General features: G+C 37.9%; 4 protein-coding genes across 6 annotated transcripts in view; 2 read left to right on the forward strand and 2 right to left on the reverse strand.

Moving 5' to 3' along the window:
- Positions 1-3,116, reverse strand: part of LOC116844588 (cleavage stimulation factor subunit 2 tau variant) — a 3,723-nt gene extending 607 nt beyond the window's left edge. Inside the window, exons 1-7 of one of the 3 annotated variants that reach the window (XM_032816351.1) lie at positions 2,825-3,116; positions 2,689-2,767; positions 1,994-2,562; positions 1,544-1,715; positions 1,442-1,465; positions 1,264-1,361; positions 904-1,097 (exon numbers count right to left, since the gene is read on the reverse strand). In XM_032816351.1, coding sequence (XP_032672242.1) covers positions 904-1,097; positions 1,264-1,361; positions 1,442-1,465; positions 1,544-1,715; positions 1,994-2,562; positions 2,689-2,767; positions 2,825-2,885 — 1,197 coding nt within the window. In that variant the 5' untranslated portion in view covers positions 2,886-3,116. Of the gene's footprint in view, positions 1-903; positions 1,098-1,263; positions 1,362-1,441; positions 1,469-1,543; positions 1,716-1,993; positions 2,563-2,688; positions 2,768-2,824 lie in introns of all 3 variants that reach the window. The other 2 variants (XM_032816341.1, XM_032816359.1) reach the window with 2 other exon arrangements.
- A 3,352-nt stretch (positions 3,117-6,468) lies between these two features.
- Positions 6,469-11,875, forward strand: LOC116843763 (intraflagellar transport protein 122 homolog). Its single transcript, XM_032814503.1, has 17 exons — positions 6,469-6,485; positions 6,586-6,795; positions 7,055-7,164; positions 7,298-7,418; positions 7,494-7,704; positions 7,795-7,868; positions 7,957-8,227; positions 8,302-8,463; positions 8,558-8,855; positions 8,968-9,338; positions 9,455-9,847; positions 9,918-10,332; positions 10,413-10,639; positions 10,713-11,100; positions 11,244-11,413; positions 11,491-11,652; positions 11,726-11,875. Exons 2-17 carry the CDS (start codon positions 6,743-6,745, stop codon positions 11,810-11,812), a joined length of 3,513 nt encoding a protein of 1,170 aa, XP_032670394.1. The 5' UTR covers positions 6,469-6,485; positions 6,586-6,742; the 3' UTR covers positions 11,813-11,875.
- Positions 11,876-12,164: 289 nt separating this feature from the next.
- Positions 12,165-14,997, forward strand: LOC116843774. Its single transcript, XM_032814529.1, has 9 exons — positions 12,165-12,364; positions 12,453-12,611; positions 12,691-12,821; positions 12,893-13,025; positions 13,281-13,403; positions 13,475-13,558; positions 13,623-13,775; positions 13,943-14,071; positions 14,376-14,997. Exons 1-9 carry the CDS (start codon positions 12,190-12,192, stop codon positions 14,483-14,485), a joined length of 1,197 nt encoding a protein of 398 aa, XP_032670420.1. The 5' UTR covers positions 12,165-12,189; the 3' UTR covers positions 14,486-14,997.
- Positions 13,151-16,905, reverse strand: LOC116843767 (prostaglandin E synthase 2). The gene is made up of 5 exons (XM_032814514.1): positions 16,380-16,905; positions 16,220-16,294; positions 15,654-15,991; positions 15,458-15,569; positions 13,151-14,961 (listed from the first exon to the last, which is right to left on the reverse strand). Exons 1-5 carry the CDS (start codon positions 16,761-16,763, stop codon positions 14,599-14,601), a joined length of 1,272 nt encoding a protein of 423 aa, XP_032670405.1. The 5' UTR covers positions 16,764-16,905; the 3' UTR covers positions 13,151-14,598.
- Between the last annotated feature and the right edge of the window lie 150 nt (positions 16,906-17,055).

Raw genomic sequence — 17,055 nt, forward strand, 5'->3', positions numbered from 1 at the left:
TATATATATATATATATATATATATATATATATATATATATATATATATATATATATATATATAGTATGTATATATATACAGAGTGTCTCGCACTCTCTTCCGGGCATTTTGTGGGTAGAATGGGTTGATGTGAACATAAAAGTCCTATACCGTTTTGCGATATTCGCAATAATTATCGAGATATTAATTGTAGAAAATTTGTGAATGATCATGTAGGATATGGTAAATGAGTTAAAATAGCGACGACTGCCGTCGTGTACTTATACTCCAAAAAATCTATGTGATTATTTGTAAAATGGTAGAGGACTTTTTTGTTCAATTTAACCTAAAGTATAAGTACACAACGGCAGTCGTCGCTATTTTAACTCATTTACCATATCCTACATGATTATTCATAAATTTTCTACAATTAATATCTCGATAATTATTGCGAATATCGCAAAATGGTACAGGACTTTTATGTTCATATCAACTCATTCTACATCCCCACAAAATGCCCGGAAGAGAATGTGAGACATCCTGTATATAATCATAAGTTTTATAAATATAAAATATGAAATTAATAAACCGTTAATTAAGCTTTAGAAAACACTATTAAAATATACTATATAATATTAGGATATCCTATATAGTTATTTAATATTTTTCTTTTTTATTTTTAATGTATATAACCAAAATATGATTAAGTTTGAACATAAGTTTCAAATACATGTTTCCGTATTTAATTTTTTCAAAAAATGATTGCATAGAGAAATTGCGATTACATTGGATTTTCTTTGACGATTTGAAAATGCAAATAAAACTTAATTTGTATTTTAATAAAAGTATTTAATGCTATAGATAAGTTTTCTTCTTTATATATATATATAAATTTTTTCTGTGCGTGAATATGTGTGACTTACCTTTTCTTGATCTGACGCACCGCTGGGAATATTTCCCGCTGGAGACATTCCAGCCATGAGTCTCGAAGTGGCGGAACTCGCGGATTGCGAGAGCACTACGGCAGAACCAATCGTATTACCCGTTACAGTACTTGGCGTTGGTACAGTTGGTGCGGCAACCGGTCGTGGTACAATTGGTGGCGCGACAGGAACGGCTAGTTGAAAATTTCATAATAAAATGTTAAAAAATATAACAATTCATTATAAAATTAATTCATTAAATTGTGATAATTGCAGATTCATCATAGGCACACATTGAAGTTAATTGACTTATATAACTATAAAATGCGTACGATCAAAAGGAACTTTTGCTAAACATACGATTGGCTTTGGTAATTCTAGGATCGATGGGCATCCTTGGGTCTCTAGGATCTCTTGGATCTCTGCCAAATCTGTCAGCTCTTGGGTCGCGACAAAAGCTGAAAACGATGATGATGATTTAATACAATAATGAATAGCGATTTCAGAACTATATTTTAAATATGTATATATTAAACACCTCTCAACTCCCTCCACAGGAATGCTGCTGCAAAAAAGAGCGGCTCTTTCAGTTATGCGACTTATAGCGAATTTGTTGGCAAATAACTGCGAGATAACATACTTATCTGTAAGATTAAACGTATTGGAAGCTCTCGGGTCAGCAGCAGCCGGTATTACCGGTGGTGCGCTAACCGGCGTAGGCTGTGTCTGAGGAGGCGCTCTCAGATCCTGATCCATCCTGACTAGGCGTGGATCCATTTGTCTGTCCAATGTTCGAAGATCCACGTCTTGACCTGTTTCGATTAAATATTAAATAAAATCTTTTATCTTTTATATCATAGCAATTAAAGATAATAAACAATATAAGATAATAAAGTTATAATTCAGCTATATTAATCAGTTAATAACTGAATATTTAGCTATATTGATATAAATTTAGCTATATAAGAATTTTGTTATATTATTCAGATAATAAAACTGTAATATTTCAATGTTATATATAGCTTTGATATATTAGACTGAGCAAATATCACCAGAGCAAAGTATATTCTAATTATTTATTTTTTCTTACCAGCAAAAATAGGTGCAGGAGCATTGACAGCTGGTGCAGGTCGTGGTGCCCATGGTTCCTCGATTCGTGGCTGAATAGGATGTACCACAGGTTTGTCTGTTGGCGTTAACACACCTGGGATAGGATTAGCCTTGTGTAACATACTGACTGCTGTATGAGGATCCACTATTCTCATCACCACTTGAGCTTGAAGTAGAGCATATGCCAATTGAGGATTTTGCAGAAGCATTTGGCGTGCTTCATTGGGATTATTTTGCACACAAAGTTTCATCTGTTTCATCAGCTCAAACATCTGTTCTGGTGGCAAAGATGCCACAGCTTTGCTGATTGCCTCTGGTGCTTTGTCTGATTGAACAGCTTCTCCATAAGGATTCTCAGTATTCTGTCCTTGTAATAAGCTCTGCATTTCCATTCGACTCTTTTCAGTGCATGCATTGTCTACACGCAATGTTCTCCCACCGATCTCATATCCATTTAAATTTCTCATAGCACTTAAGGCTGTCTCTTGATCCTTGTATTCACAGAAGCCATATCCCTTAGGCTTGCCAGTCTCACGATCAAAGACTAATCTATTGTAACAATTGGAAGATTGTATATGTAAGTGAGATCCATATATTACTTTCATAGTTACATGAAGAATTTAGAATAGCAAACAAGATATCCAGTAAAAGAAAAAAAAAATACAATTAACTCACTTGAAAGAAAGCACTGGTCCAACTTCACTAAAGATATCCTTCAGATTCTCTTCCGTAGCCTCGTACGGGATATTCCCGACTGCAAAACAATATTGTACATAGTTATTAAGACTAATTGCGAAATTAATTTACTCACCGAAAACACTTCGCATCGATTTATCCATTAGCGACTGATCTGAAATAGTTGAATTACTCATTTTCGTGCTTTTGTTTTCTCTTCTGCAATTCAACACTCAACAAACAGTTTCAACTGACAAGCAGAGTCCAATTTAAGACAGTTTTAAATATAAGATTCGACTATGAATATCAGCCATATATAACTCCCCATGTATATGTAAATGGCGCCTATTTGCATGACGTCATTTATTTGATTTTCCACCGGGACCAATGACGCGTAGACATAGGCTGTGTTCTGAAATTCACTGCTAGTACTGAAATTCTATAATATACGTAAAGCTCATATCAGACTACCGATTGCACAGATTCGCCTGCCGACTACGACTGCCGACTCCAGTCGGTCAACCACACGGGAGCGTCCCAGATGCGCATATTGACAAACGGACACAGCTAACCACAACGCCATATGCCTAGAGATATTCTAGAGACTCTATAAACAACGACATATGATTGGATATATCCATTTGTCAATGTGCGCATCTGGGACTCACTCATCACACTTATCGACGTCTGCCGCCGACTGATCGTACTAGTGACATCTGGGGTGCGTTCGAAAACACTGAAAGTCCACGACGGAAAGTGACTGTGGTGGATGGGCTTGGTGGGGTTAGTGGAGTTGGTATCGAGAGGAGTTTTCGAACAGCCATGGAAGAATGCTCAATGTGACATACTATATGTGTGTTGTGCCTACATATGTTGTACAAAATGATCGAAAGCGTATTTCGACATTAGCTATAATTGCTTCTCAGCAAAATAATAATAAATTAATAAATTTAGTAATTAATTAATTTAGTAATTATTAATTTATAATTTAGTTATCTGGAAAGTTAATTGATTATATATTCCTCGGTCCGAGAACTCGGATCGATTTCTAGCATCGTGGGCACCAGGCCTAAGGAAATTTATAAACTTATTTATTACTCCTTACCTTTAACATCATATATATAGACATTTCCCTTGTCATCCTTTTGTATATTTTTTTAAATATCCATGCATAAAATATGACGACCCGGGATTAAATTTTCCATTTTTTTTCACAAATTGTTACTGATTCGTGACTTTTAACGTGCCTCGTATCTCGTAAGAAAATTTCAGAACCTATAAAATACAAAAAGCTTAATAAGCTTTATTTATATTTAAAGACAATATTCTGACAATATACATCACTATAGAAATAAACCTAAACCTGGCTAACCTACACTGCTGTATTTAAATTTTTTATCTTACCGTGATGGCTAATGGTTGTACGAATGTTTCGAAGAACAAAAAACCATAAATAATTTAGTAATTTCATACTGTATTGCACTCTTTGCGCACTCTCCACCATCTCCACCGATTCACACCGCGCAAAAGAGAGTGGAGAAAAGTCACACGAGTGGTCCACGGAGTACGGTTTTCGAACGGCCATGGTCGCATGGTCAGTGTGCCCACTAGGGGTTTTCGAACGATCTGAGTGTGACAAAATACACACGGGTGATGTTTTCGAACGCATCCCTGCTAGAGAACAAAGGATGCTTCCGAAATATCCAGGGTTGGGTCAAGTTGAGTTAGTTCTACTATAGTATCCGTTACATATACTATAGTGGAATTAATTCAACTCGACCCAACTCTGGGTATTTCGGAAGCACTCAAAAAGTGCAATAAATAGGCGCATTCAGCGGAAAAAGCACTCAGTGAGCAATTAGCGATTATTGGTTCTTACTATTAGATCCTTAAATCCAATTACATTGACTCAACTGTTGTGTAACTATTGAGTTCGCACCTATTGGCTTGGTTTCGTGCACTTGATATGCGTACTTATAAATATATTTTAATAAAACAAATTTATTAAGTTGAAATGTACACGTTGGTCAAGAGTGAATTTCATTAATATTACAATTAGAGATTACATTAGAGATAAATTAAATTTTACAATATAATATAATACACTAATATAATATAATATAATATAATACACTATATGTATAATATAATATCAGGAAAACATCTTTGATCACAGTTAAACAGCACACTGCCAACGAGACAGCTCGAGTGAGGGAAGAAGACTGAAAGTCGTGACCACATTGTCATAAATATTTGAAATGAAACATGACTGGAGATATATCTCGTGTTACTAGGTATGTAAATATGAAACCGGAATTTTTGTATAGAAAATACACGTTTATTGTATGAAAATGATAAACAATATTTTATTCGAAGTATTGCCCATCGCTAGCTATACATTTTTCCCACCTATCTGACAATTTGTGGATGCCACGCCAAAAAAACTGTTGCTCTTTTGAGGCAAACCAGTCATCGAGTCATTTTCGTACATTTTCGTAAGAAGTGAAGCGCTGCTTAGCAAGTGTGTGTCCCATCGATGCAAATAAATAGTAATCGGACGAAGCCAAGTCTGGTGAATAAGCCGCATGCGAAAGTATTTCCCAATTAAACGCCTCAATCGTTTCCTTGACCAGTTTTGCTGTGTATGATAGTGCATTATCATAAAGCAAAATCACTTTGTATTGCCTTTTTTTTATATTCTGGTCGTTTTTCACGCAAAGCTTGATTCAAATCGATCATTTGTTGTCGGTAGCGTTCAATATTAACGGTTTGGCCAGGTTTTAGCAGCTCATAATAGATCACACCCTTCTAATCCTATCAAATACAGAGCATTGGCTTTCGTCCATAGCGATTTGGCCTTGCAGTCGATGTCGATGATCCGAGTGCGACGTCCGATATCCAATAAAGGTTGCTTTCCAACAAGAGACACAAGTCGACACGAACATCATTCTATCTTTGGGTGCTTTCCAGTTGCGTACACTGTGTTACACAAAATCAGTTTATTGGCTGCATATTATCTTACAAGATATTTTAGATAATATGTGACCAATAAACTGGTTTTGTGTACGTGTGTGTCAAGATGTGTTAAGCAATTGGAAAGCACACATTGTTCCACATTTAGGGCTGCGTTCAGATTCTCCACCCGGGTGTATTCTATTACTAGAAGTGCTATAGTTTATGTAACATATACTGTAGTGTTTCTAGTAATAGAGTGCACCTGGATGAGGAATCTGAACGCACCCTAGGCTGCGTTTCGAAATTCACTGCCAGTACTGAAACTCTATAATATACGTAACATAAACTATAGATTTTCAGTACTGGCAGTGCATTTCGGAACGCAGCCTTAATGAGTAATAAAAATAGGATGATACTTGTGTCGACTTGTGTCTCTGTTGGAAAGCAACCAAAAGAATAGCTTTCCAATGGAGAATTGAATTCTATATTAGAAAGCTGTTCTCCTATTGGATATCGGACGTCGTACGTCGGACATCGGACGCGGTGTGAATCCTGCATTAGGAGCCACCTAATTGGCTGAGAAGCTATATTTAAAGCACTTTTATCGATAAAAAAAAGGGTTCAGAATATGGGCTTAATCAAAAAACTGTTTTTTTATTTTCAAATCTTAGCATTCAACAATAAGATAGATCTTTTACTTATAAACAATATGACTCAATTGGGTCAACTAATTTTTTTATTTGTAACAGATTGAATAAGCTGTTAAGAAATAAATCAGCTTGTCCGCTTGATTTAACATCTATTAAAAAGAATGGATTCTACAGGACATGGCGAGATTTGAAGTAACAAATAAAAAAACAGAACAAGACATAATGTAAAGCACTTTGCATTTGAGAATCAAATAAAATCAACTCATGACCTGTCTCATTCTTTTCTTTGGAGATATACAATTGAAGGAGCCTCTCGTTTTATTCACGCCATTTTGCCGCCGTTTCCGTGGTAACCATACAAACACAAAACAAATCCCGTATGTCAAGGCAGTATTGTTGCATTAATCCAATAAACAATTCAATAAATAATCTTTGCTGAATGTGACATAATGAGAGCACATCCAGCATGGGTCGACAAGGTGCAAGATAAATCAGATCAATGGTAAACCTTTAACAAGTTGTTTATTAATGATTATAAATGATTATGAATTATAAATTAATTCGTGCAAGTATTTGTATTTACTTATTTCATATCTTAATACCTACCTTACAAAAATTCAATAAGACAATTTAAATTCAAACAAATGCTATATATTTCTCAACAATAAACATTCTAATTTCTTATATTTCTTCAAATTTCAAATTTTACAATTTCAAATTTCAAATTTTTTTACAAATTCTATATAACTATATTATTTCAGTATATATGATCTTTGCTTTAATCCGGATGGTACACAATTAATTGTTGCATCTGGCAATCAAGTTCTTGTGTATGAGACTAGTGATGGTGCTTTGATTCAACCATTAAAAGGTAAGTATCAATTTATTCATGTAAATCATGTAATCATTAATATGGTTATATAAATCATATAATGTTCTATAGAAAATTAATAAATTATATTTTTTAAATATATTGTGATTCTTTTCTGTATTATATTTTATAGGCCATAAAGATACAGTATATTGTGTATGTTATGCTAAGGATGGCAAAAAATTTGCATCAGGAAGTGCCGACAAGAGTGTTATTATCTGGACTTCTAAGTTAGAAGGAATATTGAAATATTCGTAAGTTATATAACATATATATATATTTTTTTTTATGGAGAAGGTTTTTATTTACTGTATTTCTTTCTTGCGCAGACACAATGAGGCCGTACAATCAATGCAATTTAATCCTGTCTCTCATCAGCTGCTCAGCTGTTCCCTCTCAGATATTGCCTTTTGGTCTGCGGAACAAAAAGCTGTACAGAAGCTCAAGTCTGGAGGAAGAGTTAATTGTTGTGCATGGACAAAAGATGGACAATACTTAGCCCTTGGTCTTGCAAGTGGATATGTATCCATAAGAAACAAAGTATGTTATTAATGTAAGATGCTCTGAAATATATCCCATGCTCTATTTTATGAGTTTGAAATTAACTCAACACATATATATCTTTTTCAGAATGGTGAAGAAAAAACGAGGATCGAACGACAAGCTGGAGTACCAATCTGGAGTTTATCGTGGAATCCTTTACGGTGATGAACAAGCTAATAGAGACATAATTGTTTCTTACAAAACAAATAAAAATGTTTTATACATGTGATGTCATTAATATCCTTTTAGTGATGACTCTATGGACATTCTCTGCATCGCTGAGTGGAATGGTATAATCTCGTTTTACACTATTGGCGGAGAAGTTGTCAGAAGAGAGAGATCTCTTAATTTCATACCGTTGAAAGTCGTCCACTTCCCAGAGGGCCAATATCTTCTTGTTTGCGGCAGTAATAAGCAATGTCTGTTGATGACGCACGACGGCATACAGCTGGTTTCCGTAGGCTGTACCTTTTCGTCGTGGGTATGGAGCTGCGCCATTCATCCGACTGCTTCGCACGTTGTGAGTCAAATGTGTTACTTGTTACATAGACTATTTCTTTATACAGTTCACTGTATTCAGCGTTTATCTTGTAGGCGCTCGGTTCCCAGGACGGTACGATAACGTACTTACAACTATCCTGGAACGTTGTGCATGGCTTGTATGGAGACAGATATGCCTACAGAGAGAACATGACCGATGTGATCATACAGCATTTAATTACGAATCAGAAAGTTCGAATTAAATGTAAAGATCTAGTGAGTGTAACAATTTTTCTCGTGAACACGTGGACAGGACGATGTTTAAACAATTGTACGATATATAACGTCGCTTATGCAATATACATTTTAGGTATGCCGAATTGCAGTTTATCGAAACAGATTAGCCGTGCAATTATCTGAACGTGTAATCATCTACGAACCGTCCGGCACTAGTGATGGAATGCATTACAGAATACGAGAGAAACTCAACCAGACGTTGAACTGCAATTTGTTGGTTGTTACGTCGAACAATCTAGTTCTATGCCAGGAGAGGCGTCTGCAGAGTCTCTCTTTCACCGGGATAATAGAAAGAGAATGGATACTCGACGGTCTTATCACGTACATCAAAGTAGCTGGCGGCCCCGCCGGACAGGAATGCTTGATAGCCGGTTGGTAAATTCCGAAAAATTTGTCGTTTCGTCTTCAAGTTAACGCGCAAATGAATGAGTTAATAAAAATTAAATAAAATGAATAAATTAAATTACAAATTTGACGCGTCAGGCTTGAAGACCGGCCACGTGATGAAAATATACCTAGACAATCCGTTTCCCGCGCACGTGACGAGAATCGAGGACTCTGTGCGATGCTTGGACATCAGCTCTTTGAAGGAAAGAATGGCGGTAGTCAGCGAAGCTGGTATTCTGTCTGTGTTCGATCTGTGCACCGGTGAGAAACTGCAGGAATTTCAAGATGTCAACAGCGTGGCGTTCAACATCGCTTTCGAAGACATTATGTGCTTCGCTGGCAATAACTATCTCGCGATTAAGGTAGCGAATTTCTCTGAATATAGGCAGAAGTTCTCTGGCTTCGTGGTAGGCCACAACGGCTCGAAGTTGTATTGTTTGAACGGCTCGTCGATCATCACGCTAGAAGTGAGTAAGCTATCGCGGTTAAAAACTATATAAATAAATATTATGTATGATTAAGGAATAGTTTGTAGACATAAATTAAAGAAGTTTCTTTAGAATTTACTTATCCCGATTTGCAGGTGCCATTGTCGTTGTTCATGTATCAATACCTAGACATCGGCTTGTACAATCACGCCTATGACATAGCGTGTTTAGGCGTGGCCGAATCGGACTGGCTCGCCCTGGGAATGGCGTGTTTGGACAATCTGGAGCTAAATATCGCGTACTCAGCTTTCGCGCGGGTAAAGAAGCTGCGTTACATAGAAACTGTGTCGGAGGTAGAGGAGAAATTAAAGTCAGGCGAATGGGGACGAGAGGCTTGCATGGCCACCGCTGCAGCCGCCATGGGCAGACTCCGCGACGCGGCGAAGCTCTACCAGAAAGCTGGTTTGCAACAGTATGCTTTGGATATGTATTCCGACTTGCGAATGTTCGATATCGCTCAGGAATTCATAGCTTCTGGCAATACGCAGGTCGGTTTTAAATAAACGTCTTAAGCTTGATCTCTTGATATGTAAATCAAATGATCTTTGATCTTCTCAGGATCGCACGGTGTTATTACGACGGCGGGCCGAGTGGGCGAAAAGCTTGGGCGAGCCGCGCGCCGCCGCCGAGATGTTCCTCTCTGCGGGTGACATCGACCGTGCCATCAGCATCATTGCTGAGTACGGTTGGATCGATATGCTGATCAAAGTAGGCAGGCAATTGGACAAAGCAGACCGTGACAACTTGTCGATGATCGCCAAGAAGCTGAAGCAATTAGGTGCCTCACACGGCGCAGCGGAGATCTTCAGCCGGCTCGGGGATGATCCCGACGTCGCCGACGTACTCGTGGACGCGCAGGCGTGGCCTGAGGCTTTTGAACTCGCGGAGAGAAATCCGAAGCTCAAGTCGCGAGTGTACGGGCCGTACGCGCGATGGTTGGCGGAGACCGGGCGGTTTTCCGAGGCCCAGGAAGGTATTTCTCATTATCATCATCGTGCCACGACACGTATGACCATCTAAATTTTAATATTCATCTCTTGTTGCATTAACTAGCGTTTCAAATGGCTGGACAACCGGAAGAATCCATAATGGTGCTCACGATGCTGGCTAACAATGCTGTCGTGGAGAAGAGATTCCGCGATGCTTCCTATTTCTACTGGCTTCTGTCGCAATTGAGTCTAAATTTAACGAAGAACGCGGACGAGATAAAAACAATGTTCCTCAATTATTCTGACAAAGCGGATATCTATTATGCGTACCATGAAGTGCACAAATATCTGGTATGATATTGATAGCCGACACATAATATATTTTTCTCATATACGTTCTCTATCTTAATTTAACGCATTTTAGGAAGAACCCTTCACGTCGCTGATGCCAGAGGCATTATTCAATATTTCGCGATATTTGCTCATGAAGACGCAGAACATACGTCTGGAAGGCGTGTCGAAGCTGACAATAATGTACAGTTTAGTGAAACAAGCGCGAATATTGGGAGCCAATAAATTGATGATGCAACTGCTGGACCAGTTGCGCGCAATGAGGATCCCCGCGAGTCTTTTGACGCAAGTGGAGACGTCCACGTTGGCCGCCAGATCTTACTCTTATCGCGATCCGGAGGAGTTACTGCCGCTGTGCTACAAGTGCTCCACCTTCAATCCGTTGTTGCCTACAAGCAACGTTTCCGGTAGTAATTGCACGCAATGTGGTTTGAAGTTCCAACATTCCTTTGTAATGTTCGGTAAGTAACGTTAAGTAATCACAATCCGTGCAATTCGAACATTTGCTTCTTTCTTAGCTATTTATAGATAGCTATAGATGGATTTAGATTTCTTACTTTTTTCGGATTTTGAGCAGGCATATGTAAAACTCTTGCGTTTATAGAAATCCTGCCGCTGGTGGAATTCGAGCTGGAGGACGATATCACGGACGAGGAAGCGGAAAAGTTGATAGAAGAGCCATTACCTTCCGCCAACGACGTCGCATTGAGCGATCAGTTCACCGTGACTTCCAACGAGGCCGATCTGTTTACCGTCCGCTTAATGAGATACGAAGTATAATTGGCGCAATGGAATCAACGATTGCGTAAAGTGTCTTCTCTCTGAAAAAACAATATTTCCTCTTCCCGCAGGAAAAATCCAGCAACTCCACGATAACTGTGAGCAGAGGAGTGTTGAAGAGTATGGATCCGTCCACAGTAATAATCATCAAGTGGCCGAAGCCCTTCAAGACCAGATATTTCCGAAATCTGTTACCCGATCTCCAAGTCAGCCTATGCAAATGCTGCTTAAAGGTGAGCCGCGTAAACAATGTTTCTCATTTAGGCCTTACGGAATCTTGGTGTTTGTAACTTTATTGTATTCCAGTTGTTTCATTCAGACGACTACGAGTTAGCGTTACTGCGACACGGACACTGTCCGTTCTGTCGGACGCCGAATACTCCGGCAGGTTGAAGCATCACACTACGAGATCAGGGGATTTGTTGTAGATTACGTGTACTTAATATTGAATCGTTAGAAATGTTCTTTCGCTCTCTGTCTCGAGCCTCTTATTATGATCTTGTACAGTGTTTTATTAAGACGATAATACAGATTGATTGCTTTTTTATATCTGAAGATTTTTTTATAATTGTACAAGACTCTTCTTTCTTGATTCGCTACCCTCATTCACCGCATTATTCGCACGAGAAGAAACGGCAGGCTAGTTCCGTGCATAACACGTAACAGTCGTACAGTTAAGCAGACAGCAAACTCAAGGTGCCAATCGCTCGCTAATTGCCACGATCGTTTGAGCGTACGCGTCCCGTTATCGGAGTCTGCCGAGAGTCGAAATGCAATTCTCCAAGTCAGTTACACTGTCAGACATGATCAGCATACTATTAACTAGTTGCTTTGCCGTCGTGCCTCTTGTGAGCGCTCAGACTGTTGACTGGGACGAGTCCTCGAAAGACGATGCGACTTTGAAGACTAAATCGATTAACTCCCTTTCCAGCCAGCGAGGAAGATGTAAGTCTCTCCTTGGAATTAATGAGTGATTTGAAAATGTTGACGAGTCGCGCTTTCAGAGTATTTCAAACGCATTATCTCTGTGCAGTCTTTCCTCTATTTAGTGTCGTGCGTTTCGCCAATTCGCAGTGCTTATCGAGCGCCGAGAGTCGTTTGAACGGCACCTGCTTCACGAGGCGAGAATGCACGAATTTCGGAGGTACTCCCTCGGGACCGTGTGCCAATGGACTGGGCACTTGTTGCGTGTGTGAGTAGCGTAAAACAAAGCTCCCATTATTAAAATCATATTGTAGGAAAAGAGAAGTAGCGATTCTGTTCTGTTATAGTTCAGAAATCCTGCGGCTCTACCACCAACGTAAATAACACGTATTTCGTAAGTCCGAATTATCCCATCACTTATCGAGGAGGGGAACGCTGCACGATCACTGTTCAACGCTGTAATTCGAACATATGTCAGGTAACGTTGCGCGAGTTTTGAAGAGTCCTGAAAAGTTGAGTTTTCTATTTTCGCATCTCTCACGTTTGCAGTTGCGATTGGACTTTTTAGAAGCGACTCTCGCTCAACCAAATGCCACCGGATGGTGCGATTTTGACGTGCTTCTGGTATCCGGAGGCTCGTCCACGGTGCCCAGAATGTGCGGAGATAATACTAATCAGCACGGTAAATTGACTGACACAAAATCCACGTACCATAGTGCAGAATTAACATGTTACATCGTACGAAAGCTTGACCGATAGTTGAATCATTAAAAATACGATAAATAAATGTAATACCCAAGACATATGTATCCTTCATTTCGTTTCATTGACTTGCTATTGCCAACTTACATTGATTTTTCAAAGTAATTACATCTTATACTCGGTATGTATTAATTATATGATGTCGTGCCATTCAACGTGTTGACAATTGTTTCAGTGTACGTCGACTTCAATGGAGCAACGCCGATCATGATATCCGTCGATACCAACGCGGATTACGTGTTTGATCGGCGCTGGAACATACGGATTCAACAAATACCGTGCGATTCCGTCTGTAGAGGTACGTGCAAACTGTCGTTATTATTTTTTGCAGAAACCTATACGAAGTTGTAACTCGTCACTTCGCTTCAGCTCCTAACGGATGTTTGCAATATCACAAGACTGTCTCTGGTGTCGTGATGAGCTTTAACTTCGGTACAACGGAAAACGTACGAGGTACGCGTCGATCGAATATTACAGGAAACTGCGAACGATCGGTTTGAATGGGGAATCGTTTTAGCTCCTCAAATTGGAACGCGGCAAATGGTGAATCATCGTTACGGCGTGTGCATTAGAATGGCTTTGGGTTATTGCAGTATCGAGTGGTCGCAAGTGGATATATTCTCCTTCTCTGTCTCCGGCGACACGGAAGTGTTTGGTCCAGATATAATAGGTGAGATGTGACAATTGTCGATAACATGTAACAATTTTTAACGGCGATCTTTCAGTGCTTAAGAGTAATCTTTTTTGAAAATTTTCTATTACAAATCTAACGGATTACATATTATCAAGTACAAATACTTTCTCATTCATTAGAACATTTAATTATTGTTTCAACAGGCACGGATTTAGTAGCGGAATCTGGCGATATGTGCATGCAAGATTTCGTAATTATACCTGGTCCGCGTGAAAACGGCGTGCCGACTAATACAGACAGGTTTTGCGGAAATGGATTTATTACTAAAACATGTGAGTTCACGCAAGTGTAGTTGTACAGTGCGCTGTGCTACACACGACTTGGTTTCAATACGGTTTGAACATTTTTTCTCGATATATCTTGAAACTCTGTCGATGTTCTAATAAAAAAACTTGCTTTTGTTTAATTGTCAAGAAGTTGGTTCTCTCATTGAACCTAATAAATAAATATAATATATATTATATATTATATATATTCGCTAATAATTTCAAACTGCATCGAGGAGAGTGCTCAAGCTATACTAAAACCAAATGTTCAATTATGCTGATACTAATTTGTCTTGTATTCAACTTTCAGCGGACTTGAAACCGTTCGTACTCTACGTCGTCACGGACGGCGATGAAATGATAGACGTTCAAAATAAAGGCTTCAGACTAATGTTCCGTCAGCTACCTTGCGCAGTTTAAGTAAATTACACGCGTGACACACGTTATGTATTCTTACTGAATATAAGCATATCAGTACTTGTCGTTTATTGTGTTAATAAGTAACTCTGTACACGGTGCGACAGTGAATGGTATTATCTGCTTAATTTCGCGCTTCCACCATGTGTATCGACTTGTTCCTTCATAGCGTTGTACCAAACGCCGATTTTTGTGTTCGCTAATAAATCTTGGAAAGCGTCACAGCCTTCGATGCTTTTCAAGACACCGTACACCGCTAAATCAGACAGATCAGGCTTGTTACCGCCCATGAACGTGGTGCCGCGTGCGTTTATGTTGCGCAGCCAATAGTTCGCTTCGTCGTACAACGACTGTCGAACGTCGTTCTTTAGACGATGTCTCTTCTTAAGTCTTTTCCCAATTAGCCACATTGCCGTTGCACCGACGTTCACTACTAATATTCGTTCCCATGATGGAAAATACTCCTCCCATTTTCCAATCTGTATAAGATAAAATAAATTTTATTTGTTATGTCACTGTTGTTAAGCCTCTTGTACTGGGATTCTGTAACGCGTTATTGGAGTTAACAACAGTTTAGTTATTGTTGCACAATTTTTTTATGGTAAATAAAAGCTGCACAACGATAACGAAACTGTCGTTAACTCCAATAATGAGTTACAGAATCCCAGTACTAGTACCTTGTTGTGCAACTCTCGACTTGATGATGGCGGGAGTGAAAAAATATATGCTAAAGATTCTTACAAAATACGTTGAAATAAAAAGATATACCCATAAAATGACACTTGCAATCGATGGAGCATAAATTATCGACAAATTAATGTGACATGCAACCTATCTTTCTTCATAATTTTATCACATTAATTTTATGATTACTTATTAATTGTTAGAACAAAAGGAAAGTGTTTGAACTATTTTACACATTTTATATAATTCTTAGTTCTAATAAAAAAAAAAAAAGAAAAAATTCATACTCACATCTGAAAACCATCTGAATGTCCTATAAGATTCATCGATTGTCCTGTATACATTTGGTGAAAGTACATGAACAAAAACATCATCTGCCCATCTTCTCCACTTACGTTCTTCGCTAAAAATAAAAAAATAATTAAATGATAACACAAAAAAATATGCAGATTTAATAGATTGTACTTATCAATCAGAATTTACATACTTTATATCATTTATTGTCCTGTCTTTTGGAAGTTGCTTATTAAACATGAGAAAATACTTATTTATGATCTCAAATTTAAAGTTGCCTTCTTCATCGTGCATTCCTACATTTGGATAATAGACAGCTAAATTCTCAATTTTATAAGATGGATCATGTAAATGGGATGCAACAAGAGATATTATCATAGTACTGTCATTTAAAGGTTGATAGCCTTCCTCTACTTTAGTCAAGAGAATTGGAACTTTTTTATAAGAAGACCATCCAATCTCCTTACGAAGTACTGGGTTAACTTCCACAATGTCATAAGATATTCCATAGTAATCCAAGAAAACTCTAACCTATACAATTTTAATTAATTTTATATAATATTACTATTATATATAACATACAATACATAAATATATATGTAATATATACAATAATACAACTCTTCATTCAGTTTATAAAATTCAAGCATCTTAGACAAATAGATCAATATCCACAGAATAAATCCAATTTTAATCAACATGATATTAAAATAAAATATTTAAATATGTAATTCAATTCGTAAATTTGTTTTTAGTTACCTTAGAGCAAAATGGGCACGTTTGATACTGAAATAACGTAAGTTTCAAGCCAGTATTGTCTACCGGTGATACAATCTGAAACAGAAAGACGCAGTTTCTCAGTACTGCATGAACGTAACGGGCAACGTTAAATTTTTCGCGATATAATCGGCAAAAGTACTTTTCTAGACGGTGCAATGGGCGGTTTATGCTTCAGCAACACGGTCTCTTGCAACGTTCCTTCCAAGTCGATGTTTTTCCTGGTTTTTTCGATCTCGTAATAAGCGTAAGTACCACCTAGGACGATACCGGTAGCGGCACCGATTATACTGAGTTTCATTAAATTCAACGTCTTCGGCTGCTGTGCTATCGTACAAAACAATCGTACACGTCCATTCTCACTCGTATAATAGTTTTTATTGAAAAATCTTGTCCTTTGCAGAAACCGGGCGAATTTCTGCGCAGCAGCCATTTTTAGGTTAACAAAAGTGGTCTGGCATCGCAAGACATGTGAGAGAGTCGCGCACACATAAACGGTATGACCTCTCTGTCGAGTAGTAAACATATATATATGACATATACGTATACATAGAGATATACAATTAGCATACCGTTGACAAGTTAAAACAATTTGAATAATGACCAAGTAAGGTAAATGTACCAATGCCCGGACATTGTTATTATTTTTATATTTGAGTATAAATATTTCAACTTTCAACATACAATACATACAATACATATTGGTATACATACATTTAATATTTATATTTAGTGTACGTTGAAAGATAAAATATTTAAAGAAATATTTAAAATAATAAGAGTGTCCGGAATTAGGTACATGCCTGGGCATTGGGACA

This window comes from Odontomachus brunneus, unplaced genomic scaffold (assembly GCF_010583005.1).
Source record: "Odontomachus brunneus isolate Ranch 3 - 2012 unplaced genomic scaffold, Obru_v1 Obru_scaffold_003, whole genome shotgun sequence".
NCBI lineage: Eukaryota > Metazoa > Arthropoda > Insecta > Hymenoptera > Formicidae > Odontomachus > Odontomachus brunneus.